The 18413-nt window shown below is 42.3% G+C and overlaps 1 protein-coding gene across 1 annotated transcript in view; it reads left to right on the top strand.

The window, feature by feature from the left end:
* Positions 1 to 18413, top strand: part of LOC106586133 (nidogen-1) — an 84244-nt gene that overhangs the window by 38058 nt on the left and 27773 nt on the right. The window contains exons 9-11 of the mRNA XM_014173026.2: positions 4172 to 4309; positions 5194 to 5322; positions 5670 to 5813. Coding sequence (XP_014028501.2) covers positions 4172 to 4309; positions 5194 to 5322; positions 5670 to 5813 — 411 coding nt within the window. The remainder of the gene's footprint in view (positions 1 to 4171; positions 4310 to 5193; positions 5323 to 5669; positions 5814 to 18413) is intronic.

The following is an 18413-nucleotide window of genomic DNA, read 5'->3' as shown; positions in this document are numbered from 1 at the left end:
CATTGTGTGCTGTAGCATTAATATTTCACTTCACTGGAACTAAGGGGCCTAACCCGAACCATGAAAAACAGCCCCAGAGCATTATTCCTCCTCCAGCAAACTTTAAAGTTGGCACTATGCATTCAGTCAGGTAGCGTTCTCCTCCTGACATCCGCCAAATACAGATTTGTCCGTCAGACTGCCAGATGATGAAGCATGATTAATCACTCCAGAGAACGCATTTCCACTGCTCCAGAGTCCAATGGCGGCAGGCTTTACACCACTCCAGCCGACGCTTGGCATAGTGCATGGTGATCTTAGGCTTGTGTGCGTCTGCTCGGCCATGGAAACCCATTTCATGAAGCTCCCGACAAACAGTTATGCTGACGTTGCTTCCAGAGGCAGTTTGGAACTTGGTAGGGAGTGTTGCAACCGAGTACAGACAATTTTTATGCGCTGCACGCTTCTGCACTTGGCAGTCCCATTCTGTGAGCTTGTATGGCTTACCACTTCACAACTGAGCCGTTGTTGCTTCTAGACATTTCCACTTCACAATAACAGCACTTACAGTTGACCGGGGCAGCTTTAGCAGGGCAGAAATTTGACGAACAAGGTGGTATCCTTTGACAAGTTGAAAGTCTGGTGTGGCTGAAATACCCAAATCCACTCATTTGAAGGAGTGTCCACATACTTTTGTTTATATAGTGTTTATTAGCCATCACTTAGACTCACTTAGTTAATTCATTTGTCAACACAGCAGTAGCAATACAGGGATATTAATATCCATAGGACAGACAGGAATACATATAGGGGAGGTGTCTCTGTATACAGTGCATTCGGAAAGGTATTCCACACCTTTTTCCACATTTTGTTATGTTACAGCCTTATTCTAAAATAGATTAAAATACATGTTTTCTTCATCAATCTACATGCAATATCCAATAATGACAAAGTGGAACCAAGTTTAGAAATGTTTGTAAATGTATTAAAACAAAAAAACAGAAATACTTTTTTTACATAAGTATTCAGACCCTTTGCTATGAGACTCAAAATTAAGCTTGATATTGGATATGATTTGGAAAGGCACACAACTGTCTATATAAGATCCCACAGTTGACAGTGCATGTCAGGGCTAAAACCAAGCCATGACGTCGAAGGAATTGTCCGTAGAGCTCCAAGACAGGATTGTGTCATGGCACAGATCTGAGGAAGGGTTCCAAAACATTTCTGCAGCATTGAAGTTCCTCAAGAACACAGTGGCCTCCATCATTCTTAAATGGAAGAAGCCTGGAACCACCAAGATTCTTCCTAGAGCTGGCCGTCCGGCCAAACTGAGCAATAGGGGGAGCCGGGCCTTGGTCAGGGAAATGACCAACAACCCGATGGTCACTCTGTCAGAGCTCCAGAGTTCCTCTGTGGAGATGGGAGAACCTTCCAGAAGGACAACCATCTCTGCAGCATTCCACCAATCAGGCCTTTATGGTAGACATGACAGCCCGCTTGGAGTTTGCCAAAAGGCACCTAAAGGACTCTCAGACCATGAGAAACAAGATTCTCTGGTCTGATGAAACCAAGATTGAATTCTTTGGCCTGAATGCCAAGTGTCACGCCTGGAGGAAACCTGGCACCATCTTTATGGTGAAGCACTATGGTGGCAGCATCATGCTGTGGGGATGTTTTTCAGCAGTAGGGACTGGGAAACTAGTCAGGATCGAGGGAAAGATGAACAGAGCAAAGTACAGAGAGATCCTTGATGAAAACCTGCTCCAAGCACTCAGGACCTCAGACTGGGACAAATGTTCACCTTCCAACAGGACAATGATCCTAAGCACACAGCTAAGGCAATGCAGGAGAGGCTTCGGGACAAGTCTGAATGTCTTTGAGTGGCCCAGCCAGAGTCCGGACTTGAACCTGATCGAATATCTCTGGAGACCTGAAAATAGCATGGCAAAAACTCCCCAAATATAGGTGTGCCAAGCTTCTAGCGCCATACCCAGGAAGACTCAAGGCTGTAATCGCTGCCAAAGGTGCTTCAGCAAAGTACTGAGTAAGGGTCTGAATACTTATGTAAATGTAATATTTCTGTTTTTTTTAATACATTTTCAAACAAATCTATAAACCTGTTTTTGCTTTGTCATTATGTGGTATTGTGTGTAGATTGATCAGGGATTTTTATGAGGGGTAACCTAACAAAATGTGGAAAAAGTCAAGGGGTCTGAATACTTTCCAGATGCACTGTATGTTCAGAGGCAAATTCCAGTGAAGCTCAGAGAGGATGTCTTGCCTAAAGTTGTTCTAGTGTTGTGGTTGCAGTTTCACCCGCCTCATCTAAAGCCTCTTCTTTTGGGGTGCTGCTATTGGCCACCAAGTGCTAACATTATCTGGATAATATGTGTGCAATGCTTGGTAGCGTATATGATGTTAACAGAGAGGTCTATATTCCGGGTGATCTAAAAAATATAGGTTTTCATCAAGTTGTCCACTCAAGAAGAAACTGCTTACTGTAACCAATGCCTGTAATCTGCTTCAGGTTATTAATCAAGCTACCAGGGTGTTTACAAACAGTACAGGAACTACTGTATATCATCCACGTGTATTGATAATTTTTTTGTAATGCTGCAGAACTTTGTGCTAAAGGTGCATCCACAGCCATTGGATGGAGTATATAATAGCTGTATCCAGAATAGTATATAATAGCTGTATCCAGAATAGCTGAAGTTCCAAGGCAGGGTTTAAAATAGTGTTTAAGAGATCATACAACATTTTTGTAGTGATTCCTATGCTGAAGATGTAAAGAAGATTGATGGGTCAAATGTGTGTAATGGGGAGCTTATGAAAGTGTATGAAAGTGTATTCTTATTTTGTGACTGGTGGATGCTGCTGTAGGTGAGTGTGGTGTGGGGAATGAAAATGGAAACGCAAAACATGTCTTCACTGGAAGAATTGTAGCATTTCCATTGTCGTTTTCGTTGCACTTGCATTCATTAGCATCTATGAATCCCATTATTATGATGAAACGTATCGACGTCAAACGGGAAAACCAAAGACACCGGTGGTTCCTAATGATTCTTGCTGGTGTTTACAGAACAGCTGGTTCTAAGAGATTAGGATCAAGACCTGTAATTGTAACAGTGTCCATTTTACCAACAGATTCTTCTGTCTATACTCACAAGTGTGTCTTCTTTAGACATCTGGGGTTGTTGTTACCACTCATTTGTTGCCTCAATGGACCATCGTATTACATACATTTCTCTTCAAGAGCATTTGAATCCCTGACTATACACAGTATGGAATGTCGAGCCAAAAGAATAGTAATTATCTGTTGAGTAACATTATCTGTAGGTAAACCAAAACCTTGTGTTGTTGTATTTCCTCAGCTGGCCTTTCAAAGACACCCAAATACTTGACAGGGTAAAGGTTAACGGCTAAGGTAAACAAGGGGCCGTGCTTCAGTTCACACAAGGTTATTTACTGCAGGTAGGAGGTGTAAGAAGAAGGGGGAGAGTGGGGGAGGGCAAGAGGAAGGCACCGGGAGAGGGGTAAAGGTACATAGGGGATGGCCGGGGGTGGCGGTCAGGGGGCCGGGGGTAGGTTATGCAAGCAAACTTGACTCAGCTGGAGTTTATTGGAAAAAGTGCAACATCTGTGCTGAGTTTCCTGTGAGGACGCAATGGGATCTGGAGGACCCTAATAAGCAGCTGTCTGATAAGCGGTCTGCATGTCCCTTCTAACAGCCAGGAGAGGTGTCTTACATGTCTGTGTCTACAAAACTGAGACATTGTTTGTGTGTGTGATGTCACAACATCTTGTCCAGGTATTCCACAGCGTAAGCCATTTCCAACAATAACTAATTTGAGGGTTACTAGGAATCTATTCATTTCAGGTTGTAGTACTATACTGTGGCTTTTCAGACTGAAGTAACTCCAAAGTAGATTCCCCTGATTCCTTGATTTACAAAATCCATAATCTGAAAACAGCCACACAAAAGCATTACTGAAGCACTACATGTAGCCTATAACTGAATTGCTGTTTGTCCAACCAATTGGTCCCTACCATGTTTACTGCAACTATTTCGCTTAAATTCTAGCTATAACATCAGAACTAACCCTGAACTACGCATTGATGGCATCACCCACTAACACGGATCCCATTGCTGCCCCTCAAGAGAATGGACGTTTGTTTTGATTGACAGGTGGCCCACCAGAGCAGAACCCATGTTTCACCGGCAGACATGGCTGCGACACAAACGCCGCCTGCAGACCCGAAGAAGGCATCCAGTTTACCTGCGAGTGTTCCACTGGTTTCACTGGGGACGGACGTCAATGCTATGGTAGGGGCCCTGCACACTATACATATCAGCTTAAACCTACACCAGTTGATGCATAAGGGACATGGGGAATAGTCTAATGAAGTTTGGGTTATACTTTATTTGACCTATTTACCTGGAAATTCATTAAAGAATGCATGGTAATAACTTTATTACTTTATTATCTAATAAACTTATCGGTTTCATGGGGATTCTTTGAAATAAAGACTACTTAGCACCATTTAGTGGTGATCAATTTCCTTAAACAATTTCAGTAGCAGAGCATACCAATTTGTAGCAATTTTTTGAATAAATACTAGCTGTAATAGGACTGAAAGTGAAGTTTCCCTAGACATTGATCTTCGGTCAGTTTAGTAATTTCCCCACTAAGGATTGGGGGAAGGTTAGGATTGGGAGAGCTGATCCTAGATCTGTACATTTGGTGTGAAAACAGCTCATTACCTTTCATGACTGATCTTCATAAAATAGGTAATATTAGTAAGATGGCATCTTCATAGTAGTGGTGATGATATTACATTTGGCTTATTTTGCACTTTCTAAGAATTCAAAGACGTTTTACATCAGTAAAGGGCAAGACCGCCCAAAGAGATAAACAAGTATTACAGGACTGAGACAGACTGTAGCATAGGAAAACAAGAAATGTCATCAGAAATGCCCCATCACTAACAATTCATATTATTAATATACTGTAATGTACAGTATACTGTTACATATACTACAAATGACACAAGTGATCACATTAAATAATTTATTACAAATATGCAATGAAATAATGTAATTATTATTATGGCGGTTGATATGACTTGCAGTAAACATTAATCTGGTGCAACAGAATTGCTCTTATGGGACAAATAAAGTTGTTTGAATTGAATGTGCTCATTTTGTAGACATTGACGAGTGCAGAGAAATGACAGAGATCTGTGGTTCTCACGCCATATGCAACAACCAACCGGGAACATTCCGCTGCGAGTGTATGGACAGTTTCCAGTTCGCCAGCGATGGCAAGACCTGTGTCGGTATGTAGTGCTGAAAAAGCGTGTTTGCAGCTGTGTTGTTCTTTGTTTGGATGACCTCCAATATAACTTTGTTGCTTAACTTAATACACACTCTAAATACAGTAACCTTTTACAGATTGTTTCATATCATCTATATATTAAAATCTTAAACTCAAATTTAAAAGAGTTTCTATGCTATTTCAGTCTATTCATCTGTTTTTTCTTTAGTCTATCAAACACTCTACCGAGAAATTTCTCACATTTGTTACTCCTTTTTATAGTTTTAGTTTCATCAAACAAAGGATTCGGGATTTCTGTCTCCACCAAGTCTAAAATCTGCCTCTCCCTTTCCCCCCTATCCTTTGTAGAAGTGGACCGTCCCATAGACCACTGCCAGAGGGGTACCAATAACTGCGACATCCCAGAGAGGGCACGTTGTAGCTACACGGGGGCGTCTGCCTATATCTGCTCCTGTCTGTCCGGCTTCGTGGGTGATGGTTATACTTGCCAGGGTAGGGTGGCACTTAAACGTGTGTGTGCGTGTGTGTGTGCGTGTGTTTTTTTAACTATTCTTGTGGGGACCAGAAGTCCAAAACAAAAATTTGACCGACTGGGGATTTTGTTGGTCCCCACAAGGTCAAATGCTATTTCTAGGCGGTTTAGGGTTAAGGTTAGAATTAGTGTTAGGGTTAGAATTAGGGTTAGGTTTACATGCTGACCAAACCACTCGCGCGTGTGTTGATTTTGTACCCCCACACACGATCAGGACAGGCAGGTTGAAATATCAAAACAAACTCTGAACTAATTATATTAATTTGGGGACAGGTCGAAAAGCATTAAATGTTATGGCAATTTAGCTAGCTTGCTGTTGCTAGCTCATTTGTCCTGGGATATAAACATTGGGTTGTTATTTTACCTGAAATGCACAAGGTCCTCAACTCCGACAATTAATCCACAGATAAAACGGTAAACCGAATTAGTTTCTCGTCATCTCTCCTCTTTCCTTTCCTATTATTATTTTGGACTAAATATGGCGGTTGGCAACCAACTTTACAGTATTACTACAACCTTCCGGAGTGTGGACCTAAGTTCACCTTTCAATCACTCACGTGGGTATATGCTCCTAAAAACCTATGAGGAGATGGGAGAGGCCGACTTGCAGCGTGATGAGCGTCACCAATAGAACCGATTTCTACTGTAGCGCATGGCCACACAGACGCTCGCTGACACCCGCGAGCAGTGTGGGTGCAATGATTGAATAACATATATGTGTACATTTATTTTGCAACGCTCGCGCACGCGACGCATCTGGTCTGGTCAGCATGTTAGGGTTAGGGGTTAAGGAAAATAGGATTTTGAATGGGACTGAATTGTGTGTCCCCACAAGGTTAGTTGTACAAGTGTGTGCGTGCTGTGTGTATGTGCGTGCACGCACATGGTGTTTTCTGAGGTTGAAGCACTTTTTAAAATCTTTACTAATGAAATGACTTTAATGATCTGAACTCACTCACAGCAACAATATTTATTTGTCATCAGGTGATATGTCTAGACCATTTTTACATGTTTTATTTATTTGTTATAATTCTTTTAGGGGGTAAATAATATTGCAGATTGATTGTAGCTTCCATCAACGTTATTGTCTGCATTATTTCCAATCCCCCATATATTTTTTTTGTAAATATATGTCCAGTTGAAATCGGAAGTTTACATACACCTTAGCCAAGTACATTTAAACTCAGTTTTTCACAATTCCTGACATTTAATCCTAGTAAGAATTCCCTGTCTTAGGTCAGTTAGGATCACCACTTTATTTTAAGAATGTGAAATGTCAGAATAATAGTAGAGAGAATGATTTATTTCAGCTTTGGTTTCTTTCATCACTTCCCAGTGGGTCAGAAGTTTACATACACTCAATTAGTATTTGGTAGCGTTGCCTTTAAATTGTTTAACTTGGGTCAAACGTTTGGGGTAGCCTTCCACAAGCTTCCCACAATAAGTTTGGTGAATTGTGGCCCATTCCTCCTGACAGAGCTGGTGTAACTGAGTCAGGTTTGTAGGCCTCCTTGCTCGCACACGCTTTTTCAGTTCTGCCCACAAATTTTCTATGGGATTGAGGTCAAGGCTTTGTGATGACCACTCCAATACCTTGACTTTGTTGTCCTTAAGCCATTTTGCCACAACTTTGGAAGTATGCTTGGGGTCATTGTCCATTTGGAAGACCCATTTGCGACCAAGCTTTAATTTCCTGACTGATGTCTTGAGATGTTGCTTTAATATATCCACATATTTTTCTTTCCTCATGATGTCAGCTATTGTGTGAAATGCACCAGTCCCTCCTGTAGCAAAGCACCCCCACAACATGATGATGCCACCCCCGTGCTTCACGGTTGGGGTGGTGTTCTTCGGCTTGCAAGCCTCCCCATTTTTCCTCCAAACATAACGATGGTCATTATGGCCAACAGTTCTATTTTTGTTTCATCAGACCAGAGGACATTTCTCCAAAAAGTACAATCTTTATCCCCATGTGCAGTTGCAAACCGTAGTCTGGCTTTTTTATGGTGGTTTTGGAGCAGTGGCTTCTTCCTTGCTGAGCGGCCTTTCAGGTTATATCGATATAGGCCTCGTTTTATTGTGGATATAGATACTTTTGTACCTGTTTCCGCCAGCATCTTCACAAGGTCCTTTGCTGTTGTTCTGGGATTGATTTGCACCAAAGTACATTAATCTCTAGGAGACAGAACGCGTCTCCTTCCTGAGCGGTATGATGGCTGCGTGGTCCCATGGTGTTTATATTTGCGTACTACTGTTTGTACAGATTAACGTGGTACCTTCAGGCGTTTGGAAATTGCTCTCAAGGATGAACCAGACTTGTGGAGGTCTACATTTTTTTTCCTGAAGTCTTGGCTGATTTATTTTGATTTTCCCATGATGTCAAGCAAAGAGGCACTGAGTTCGAAGGTAGGACTTGAAATACATCTACAGGTACACCTCCAATTGACTCAAATTATGTCAATTAGCCTATCAGAAGCTTCTAAAGCTATGACTTCATTTTCTGGAATTTTCCAAGCTGTTTAAAGGCACAGTCAACTTAGTGTATGTAAACTTCTGACCCACTGGAATTGTGATACAGTGAATTATAAGTGAAATAATCTGTCTGTAAACAATTGTTGGAAAAATTACTTGTGTCATGCATAAAGTAGATGTCCTAACCGACTTGCCAAAACTATAGTTTGTTAACAAGAAATTTGTGGAGTGGTTGAAAACAAGTTTTCATGACTCCAACCTAAGTGTATGTAAACTTCCGACTTCAACTGTATTTATACACATACATACATACACACATACATATAAATATACATGCATATACATATACATACGTACACACACATATACAGTACCATGCATGGTTTTTCTTTATTTTTACTATCTTTTACATTGTAGATAGTAGTGAAGACATCAGAAATATGAAATAACACATATCGAATCATGTAGTAACCAAAAAAGTGTTAGACAAATCAAAATACTTTTTATATTTAATATTCTTCAAAGTAGCTACCTTTTGCCTTGATGACAGCCCTGCACACTCTTGGCATTCTCTCAACCAGCTTCATGAGGTTGTCACCTGGAATGCATTTCAATTAACATGTGTGCCTTGTTAAAAGTTAATTTGTGGAATTTCTTTCCTTCTTAATGCGTTTGAGCCAATCAGTTGTGTTGTGACAAGGTAGGGTTGGCATACAGAAGATAGCCCTATTTGGTAAAAGACCAAGTTCATATTATGGCAAGAACAGCACAAATAAGCAAAGAGAAATAACAGTCCATTATTACTTTAAGACATGAAGGTTAGTCAATGAGAACCGCCACAGGAAAGGAAGACCCAGAGTTACCTATGCTGCAGGGGATAAGTTCATTAGAGTTACCAGCCTCAGAAATTGCATCCCAAATAAACGCTTCACAGAGTTCAAGTAACAGACACATCTCAACATCAACTGTTAAGAGGTGACTGTGTGAATCAGGCCTTCATGGTCGAATTGCTATAAAGAAACCACTACCAAAGGTCATCAATAATAAGAAGAGATTTGCTTGGGCCAAGAAACTCGAGCAATGGACATTAGACCGGTGGAAATTTGGGAATTTTGGTTCCAACCGTTGTGTCTTTGTGAGACGAAGAGTAGGTGAACGGATGATCTCCGTATGTGTGGTTCCCACCATGAAGCATGGAGGAGGAGGTGTGATGGTGTGGGGGTGCTTTGCTGGTGACAATGTTGGTGATTTATTTAGAATTCAAGGCACACTTAACCAGCATGGCTACCACAGCATTCTGCAGTGAAGCTAGTTGAGAGAATGCCAAGAGTGTGCAAAGCTGTCATCAAGGCAAAGGGTGGCTGCTTTGAAGAATCTCAAATGTATAATATATTGTCACATATACTCCGTCTCTGGCACTTGAGGTCGCCAGGCTGTCCTTATTACGCACACCTGTCACCATCATTACGTGCATCAGCACCTCATCAGACTCACCTGGACTCAATCACCTGCCTGATTACCTTCCCTATATATGTCACTCCCCTTGGTTCTTTCCCTAGGCGTCATTGTTTCTGTCCGTTGTTTCATGTCTGTACGCTACTCGTGTTTCTTGTTTTGTTCTATGTATTATTTCTTATTAAATTCACTCCCTGAACTTGCTTCCCGACTCCCAGCGTAGACGTTACTGAATAGCGCTTCACCAAAGGGAAGTATTTTTTGTTTTTTGTTAGTGTAGGTGACGTCGGGTCCGGGTGCCGCTACCGGAGCAACCGGGGATGCCTCAGCTGGCTCTTCAGGCTTCCATGCCTCAGCCGGCTCGTCATGTTTACAAGACTCGGTTGCCCCAGCAAGTGTCCATTGCCGAGTCTACCGAGGATGCCTCAGCTAGCTCGTCAGGCTCCAATGCCTCAGCTGGCGCGACAGGCTCCCAAAACTTGGTTTGCTCAGCAGGCTTCCATGCCTCAGCTGGCTCGTCATGTTTACAAGACTCGGTTGCCCCAGCAAGTGTCCATTGCCGAGTCTACCGAGGATGCCTCAGCTAGCTCGTCAGGCTCCAATGCCTCAGCTGGTGCGACAGGCTCCCAAAACTTGGTTTGCTCAGCAGGCTCCCATGCCTCAGCCGGCTCGTCAGGCTCCCATGCCTCAGCCGGCTCGTCAGGCTCCCATGCCTCAGCCGGCTCGTCAGGCTCCCATGCCTCAGCCGGCTCGACAGGCTCCCATGCCTCAGCCGGCTCGACAGGCTCCAATGCCTCAGCTGGCGCGACAGGCTCCCAAAACTTGGTTTGCTCAGCAGGCTGCCATGCCTCAGCCGGCTTGACAAGCTCCCATGCCTCAGCCGGCTCGACAGGTTCCCACACCTCAGCAGAAGGTCCCCGGGATCATCCCTCTGGTCGGTGTCCTGCGGCTGGAGCCGCGCGTCAGGGAGGGGGTACTGTCACGTATACTCCCTCTCCGGCACTTGAGGTCACCAGGCTGCTCATTATTAAGCACACCTCTCACCATCGTTGTGCACATCAGCGCCTCATCAGACTCACTTGGACTGCCTGATTACCTTCCGTATATATGTCACTCCCGTTGTTTCATGTCTGTACGCTACTCGTGTTTCTTGTTTTGTTCTATGTATTATTATTAAATTTCTTGCTTCCCGACTCAGTGTACACGTTACATATATTTTGATTTGTTTAACACTTTTTTGGTTACTACATGATTCCATATGTGTTATTTTATGTCTTGTAGATGTAGAAAATAGTAAAAATAAAGAAAAACCCTTGAATGAGTATGTGTCCAAATCTTTGACTGGGGGGTCAAAATCAAAAGTAACAGTCAGTATCTGGTGTGGCCACCAGCTTCATTAAGTACTGCAGTGCATCTCCTCCTCCAGGACTGTACCAGTAATGCCACTTCTTGCTGTGAGATGTTACCCCACTCTTCCACCAAGGCACCTGCAAGTTCCTGGACATTTCTGGGGGGAATTGCCCTAGCCCTCACCCTCCGATCCAACAGGTCCCAGACATGCTCAACGGGATTGAGATTTGGGCTCTTCACTGGCCATGGCAGAACACTGACAATCCTGTCTTGCAGGAAATCACGCACAGAACGAGCAGTATGGCTGGTGGCATTGTCATGCTGGAGGGTTACGTCAGGATGAGCCTGCAGAAAGGGTACCACATGAGGGAGTAGGATGTCTTCCCTGTAACGCACAGTATTGAGATTGCCTGCAATGACAACAAGCTCAGTCCGATGATGCTGGGACACACCGCCCCAGACCATGACGGACCCTCCACCTCCAAATCGATCCCGCTCCTGAGTACAGGCCTCGGTGTAACGCTAATTCCTTAGACGATAAACGTGAATCCGACCATCACCCCTGGTGAGACAAAACCACCACTTGTCAGTGAAGAGCACTTTTTGTCAGTCCTGTGACATGTCTTTGGCATCATTAAAGTGAAGACTGTTATTTTATCAAATCAATTCTCTGTAATTATTATTACGTGATTAAACTAATCATGTAAATGTAATTAACTAGGAAGTTAAGGCTAATCTTCAAATCTACCGATTTATTCTGAAATATTATTCTACCGGAACACATGATTAGAGCATTTTACTAGTTGTATTTTAGTTGAACCTACACATGGCAAGGCATGACTATTTTTTATTTTTTTTGCCAATTGTTTGAGGTGGAAGTCCACTGGACTTCTTCCATGACCAGTGTGGTACACCTCAGTAATATCTTAGATGTGTCTAGGGGCCTGTCTGCTCCTCATTGTTCTCATAGGGGAGTTTACAACTCCCCTATGAAGCTCATCATGGGTCTGGGCTACTATTCCCCCCCTTTGTGTCTCGGGACCCCCCCACCAGCGGGTGATGCTTGCGTCCCACCCCTGTTTCACCCTATCAACAGCAGGTGAAATATCAAGGGCACCAAATTTGAAAACAATTAAATGTCATAATTCAAATTTCTCAAACATACAACTATCTTACACCCTTTGAAAGATAAACATCTCCTTAATCTAACCACGTTGTCCGATTTCAAAAAGGCTTTACGGCGAAAGCATAAAGTTAGATTATGTTAGGACAGTACATTTAAGAGTACACTGTGTGTAATGTTTTGTTAATGCAAAGACAGGCGTCACCAAAAGCAGAAAACCAGCTAAAATGATGCACTAACCTTTGACAATCTTCATCAGATGACACTCCTAGGACATTATGTTAGACAATACATGCATTTTTTGTTCTATCAAGTTCATATTTATATCCAAAACAGCGTTTTACAATGGCGTTGATGTTGAGAAAATATTTTCCCTCCAATACCGCCAGTCAATCAGCACAACAAATTAAATAATTACTATTCGAAAACATTGGTAAAATATTATATTGTCATTCAAAGAATTATAGATTAACATCTCGTGAACGCAACCGCATTGCCAGATTTAAAAATAACTTTACTGGGAAATCACACTTTGCAATAATCTGAGTACTGCGCTCAGAAAAATAGGCTTGGCGATACAGACTAGGCGCCATGTTGGAGAGATCTAAAATCAAAAATACTATGTAAATATTCCCTTACCTTTGATTATCTTCATCAGAAGGCACTTCCAGGAATCCCAGGTCCATAACAAATGTAGTTCTGTTTGAAAAAGCTCATAATTTATGTCCAAAAAGCTCTGTGTTGTTAGCGTGTCCTGTAGGCTACTCAAAAACATGAACGACGCCCGCCGGACTTGTCTTCACCAAAGAGGGGGAAAAAAATATTTACGTTCGTTCAAACATGTCAAACGTTGTATAGCATAAATCATTAGGGCCTTTTTCAATCAGAACTTCAATAATATTCAAGGCGGACGATTGCATTCTCTTTTAAAACGTATTGGAACGAGAGTACCCAAACATGCACTCGCGCGCCAGAACAGTATAGGCCATCCGCTTATGACCAACGTTCCAAGTCTCTTGTTCGGTCAGTTTTCACAGTAGAAGACTCAAACCACTTTGTAAAGACTGGTGACATCTAGTGGATGGCGTAGGAAGTGCTCAATGATTAATAAGTCCCTGTGTGTTTCAATGGCATAGGCTTAAAAGTAATTCAACACATCAGATATCCACATCCTGTCAGAATTTTTCTCACGGTTTTGACTGCCATATGAGTTCTGTTATACTTACAGACACCATTCAAACAGTTTTAGAAAATTCAGAGTGTTTTCTATCCAAATCTGTTAATATTATGCATATCCTAGCTTCTGAGTTGGTGTAGGAGGCAGTTAAAAATGGGCACATATTTTTTTCAAAATTCTCAACACTGCCCCCTAGCCCCAACAGGTTAATCTCAACTACCGTATTCCACGACTGCAAGTTGCTCATTCACAGAGACAGCTGGCTCAAAATCATGAAAACAATGGTCAATCAGGTTGACTGATGGAATGTGTTGAGATATCGTACTATCTCCTTGGATCGGATTCTGCACCAAGAGGTTTCTAAACATCTTTTTCCCAAGGGGTGCTTTCGACAGATACCCCTTGTGAATGACTGCTTTGCAGCTAGCGTTAGGGGAAGACAGTGTGACCAGTGGAGAAGGCACTGTGGCCTGTGACCATACCTGGTTGGTTTTCCAATCCATCAGTGGGAGTAACCGATCCATCAAGTCTGCCCCAAGTAGCAGGGGTACAGATTCAAGGCTGGTAATATACACAGGGTGAATGATCGATATGTCTTGGAAGTGTAGTTAAGGCATGACTCTCAATGTGAGAGGTGAGGTAGTCTGAGTGACCCCTCAAAGTGTAGTATTGCATCGTTCCACTTTTAACCCCTGTTTAGTTGGTTTCAAAGCCCTTTTGAGATCATTGAACAGTGTTTGAGAGATGAGCGATATTGTCGCACCCGAATCAATTAGTGCATGACAAGTCAAGCAATCCTCCAGGACTGTTTCCAGGTAAGGGCGTTTAGATTCGTGTTTAATGGACATATTCCCCACAAAGTGGAGTGGTCGGTCGCAACGACATGATGTGCCATTTCTGTTCAAGGTGGAAGCAGTTCGACTTTTCAGATTTTGAGTGGGCTTGGCTTTAACGAAGCGTTTTACCTTTTTCTTCACAACCTTTGTATCAGAGTCTATAGACAAAGCCCATGGGCTTGTTTCTTGATCAAGCGGGTCCTGGATAGGGTCTTGAGTGAGAGCGGGAGAAATTTGAATTTTAACGTCCTTGCTATTGTTGTTAATTCCTGCGGACCTGGTGTCCGGTAATTCCCCGTATAGTCCTTGTGACTTATCTTTTACCCTTTTCTCAAATTTTTCTTGCTTTAGTTCTTCACGTAGTGGAACTTCTGGAGAACATTGGTCTACGTTTTGATCGTCCTTCAACCCTTTGTTACCCTTGTGCTCTGACACTTTGTGTGGGTTGGGTGCTGGAAAGTAGGGAACAGGTTGATTGTAGCGGTAGTCATTTTGATGGCGACGTACTTTACAGTTATTTCGACTACGGAGAATCGTGGTTTCGTGGTAGAAAACATTGTTGTGCGTCATCTCTCAACGCTCCAATACCTGATAATGCACCCTCTAACTGGAGTGAGTGCTCCTGGTCAACCTTCAAAACCGAGTGGTCAGGGCTCTTAGTGTTGTGAACTTTTGATGCCTCAAAAGCTGTGCTTGTAAGCTCTCTGAGTTGTAAGATAGGCAAGCCAACGTGGGCTGCAGTGCCCAAGTAGGTAATGAAAGTGAGATACATGTTCGACAGAAACATTTGTTTGAATGGTAACAGCTCTTCCGTTCCTGTTTCAGTGAGTAGGCAAAAGTAAGCTGAACGAAGCCTATGATAGTAAGGTTGTGGGTGTTCGTTCCGAGCTTGTTTGACGGTGTTAGCCAGTGAGCTATCGTGTTTGCGAGTCGCAGAACCACTGAATTCTAATTTCAAAGCCGTGGCAAGTTTAGCGTAGTCATTTAGCACATGTTGCTGTTTTAGACGAATGAACCTCATCGTGTCTATTCGACGTTCGCTTCAACAGGTAAACCCTGTCAGAATCCGTAGCGTTAGGGTAGCCATCCAATGCGTCCTCTACGTCAGCTATGAACGTCTCAGTATCATTTGACTGACCTGGAATGGGTTCAAAGGTGGAGAAATTCTTGACGAGTTTGTCAAGGTATTCCGTGCCAAGCGGGCAGAGAGGGTTGGCTTCATCCTGTGGGGAAATTGGGGCCGAAAGGCCAAGAGGAGAAGACAAGCTTTGGCTTTGTTGGCCAAGAGGCGCCATATTACTCAGTGCTGAATGGCCAAGGGGAGAAGACAGAGGGACACATGAGGGAGGCAAAGTCTGAAACCTATCGTCTTTACTCCTGTGAGTACAGGGCTCCGGTTGCTTGGATGGGTAGTCATGCTGTAGAGCGTGACCATTCTGGACTTCCTCCAGATGGTACCTTAGGATGGTATTCTGCTGCATTGCAGAGTCCACTTGAGCGCTTAGAGTACTGATTTTGGACACGTGAGTGTCGCACTTGCTCCTTTCGGTCTCAAACTTATCTGTCATGGTTTGCAGATTGAGGTCTTGAGTACGGAGCGAGAGATTCACTGAGGAGATTTCCTCCGCTTTTAGAAATCAATATTTCCATCTTCATCACCTGTGTTCTCTCATCATTCATTTCATCAGCGACTTCAATGAGTTCTGCTGAGTTGTCATCCAACTTAGTCATTGTGTTCATTAACTGATCGTCTTTGGTCTGCAGCATTTTGAGTAGAACCGTGTTACTTTGAGTAACGTTCAACAAAACTGCATGTTATCAAGTTGAGCGCGCCTGTTTGTAGATAACTCGTCAGATTTATCTAGTTTGGCGTAGTTTTGGCTAAATTGAGTTGTTCCTGTAGAGGCCGATTTTGTCGAAGAGTTTGTGCTTGTTCATCGTCATAAGTTTTTGCAATTACATTTAACCTCTCTGGTATAAGTGGGACGGTAGCGTCCCACCTCAACAACAGCCAGAGAAATTGCAGGGCGCCAAATTCAAAACAACAGAAATCCCACAATTAAAATTAAATTCCTCTAACATACAAGTATTATACACCATTTTAAAAGATAAACTTCTTGTTAATCCAACCACAGTGTCCAATTTCAAAAAGGCTTTACGGCGAAAGCACACCATACGATTATGTTAGGTCAGCGCCTAGTCACAGAAAACCATACAGCCATTTTCCAGCCAAGGAGAGGGCTCACAAAAGTCAGAAATAGCGATGAAATTAATCACTAACCTTTTGATCTTCATCAGATGGCACTCACAGTACTTCATGTTACACAATAAATGTTTCTTTTGTTCGATAAAATCCCTCTTTATGTCCAAAAACCTCAGTTGAAATTGGCGCGTTATGTTCAGTAATCATTGTCTCAAACAAACATCTGGTGAAATTTCAGAGAGCCACATCAAATTACAGAAATACTCATCATAAACATTGATGAAAGATACAAGTTTTATACATAGGATTAAAGATAAACGTCTTGTTAATCCAGCCGCTGTGTCAGATTTCAAAAAGGCTTTACGGTGAAAGCACACCATACAATTATGTTAGGTCAGCGCCTATCCACAGAAAACCATACAGCCATTTTCCAACCAACTAGAGGTGTCACAAAAGTCAGAAATAGCGTTCAAATTAATCACTTACCTTTTGATGATCTTCATCTGGTGGCACTCCCAGAACTCCATGTTACACAGTTGCCGAACAGATCTATCCTCTAATTTCTAACCTTACTGGCTCTATGCCCTTGCTCTAGAAATTAATATTGAACGACAGAAATCGTACCGTTTGGCCTAACGGACTAAATCTGGAATTTACAACTCATTGCTCTGACGCTAACGACATACGACCAGAGGCGCTCCCAAAATAGCTTGTTCAAATGGAAACACACACACACACACACACACAATTTGTATACCAAGCAGTCTGTTTGCACAATTGATATATATATATATATATATAATTCAACAACAAAGTCCAATTCTATCTTAGATGCCTCAAACGGGTCACCATATATGTCGTGTCTTTGGCATCATTGAAGTGAAGACTGTTATTTTATCAAATCAATTCTCTGAAATTATTATTACGTGATTAAACTAATCATGTAAATGTAATTAACTAGGAAGTCGGGGCACCAAGGAAAATCTTCAGATTACAAAGTTATAATTTTCCTAATATAACTAAATAATCACAGAAATGCATAAACAAACAAACAGTAGAAATGGTTACAAGGAAATTATAGGGGAGGTTCCCTAGTGGGCTAAGCCGATATGACGGCTTGGCGGACAAAGGCAAGTGGGTGTGGACTGAGAAGGGCGGGAAAGACTAAAATGAGTCACTACACAGTTGATAATTATATTAATTGAAATGCTAACCCTTTGCACGAACGCTCACTCATTCGGGAATAATTGCAATCAATATATATTTACGCTCAGTGTGTCGTCGTGATCTCTGTTGGAATTGTCTGTCTTTCTGTTGGAAAGTTCATCCAAGCGTCTCTATGCTTCCCTGGAGTCTTTCGTGGTTAGAATGGATACTTCAGAGTACCATTCAGAAATGTTCTTATAGCATAGATTTTTCGGCGGTTGTCGGTCTTCGCATGTCAGGTTGACATAATTTCTAGCAGTATCGAAGATTTGCTTTTATTCTGTCGGGATCGATAGTCTCAGAGTTTAACCATTTCCACCCGTGTAGCCAATGTTCCACATGGTATGGTTAGGAATTCACAACCATTATAACCTTAGCTTATACTGAGGTTTTTGTTGTCTCTACTTAACCTTCGCCCCCTCAGCTGACCAAGGTACGCGTGGTCTGAAGAGGATATGTTCAGGTGGGGGTTTTATTCGGAACAGATAGAAAAAGGGCTGTCCCATGAGCCAGATCATGTCTGTGCTCATCAGGGTGAGCCAATGACTTAGTTAAACTTTAAAGGGAATACAATTCTCTCACATTAACATCATTACATCATTTCACAAATAGTTTCATCTTTACTCATTCATTTTATACAGTAATTAGACTCAAACCTCATAATGGAGACACCTGTATAAACAGAGTTAGGGTAATGTGTCTGTATTGTCTTTCATGAGGTCACAAACATGAAACAAA

The sequence above is a fragment of the Salmo salar genome, chromosome ssa02 (genome assembly GCF_905237065.1).
Source record: "Salmo salar chromosome ssa02, Ssal_v3.1, whole genome shotgun sequence".
Taxonomy (NCBI): domain Eukaryota; kingdom Metazoa; phylum Chordata; class Actinopteri; order Salmoniformes; family Salmonidae; genus Salmo; species Salmo salar.
The sequence above is the reverse complement of the archived record's forward strand: the minus strand, read 5'-3'. Positions and strand labels throughout refer to the sequence as shown.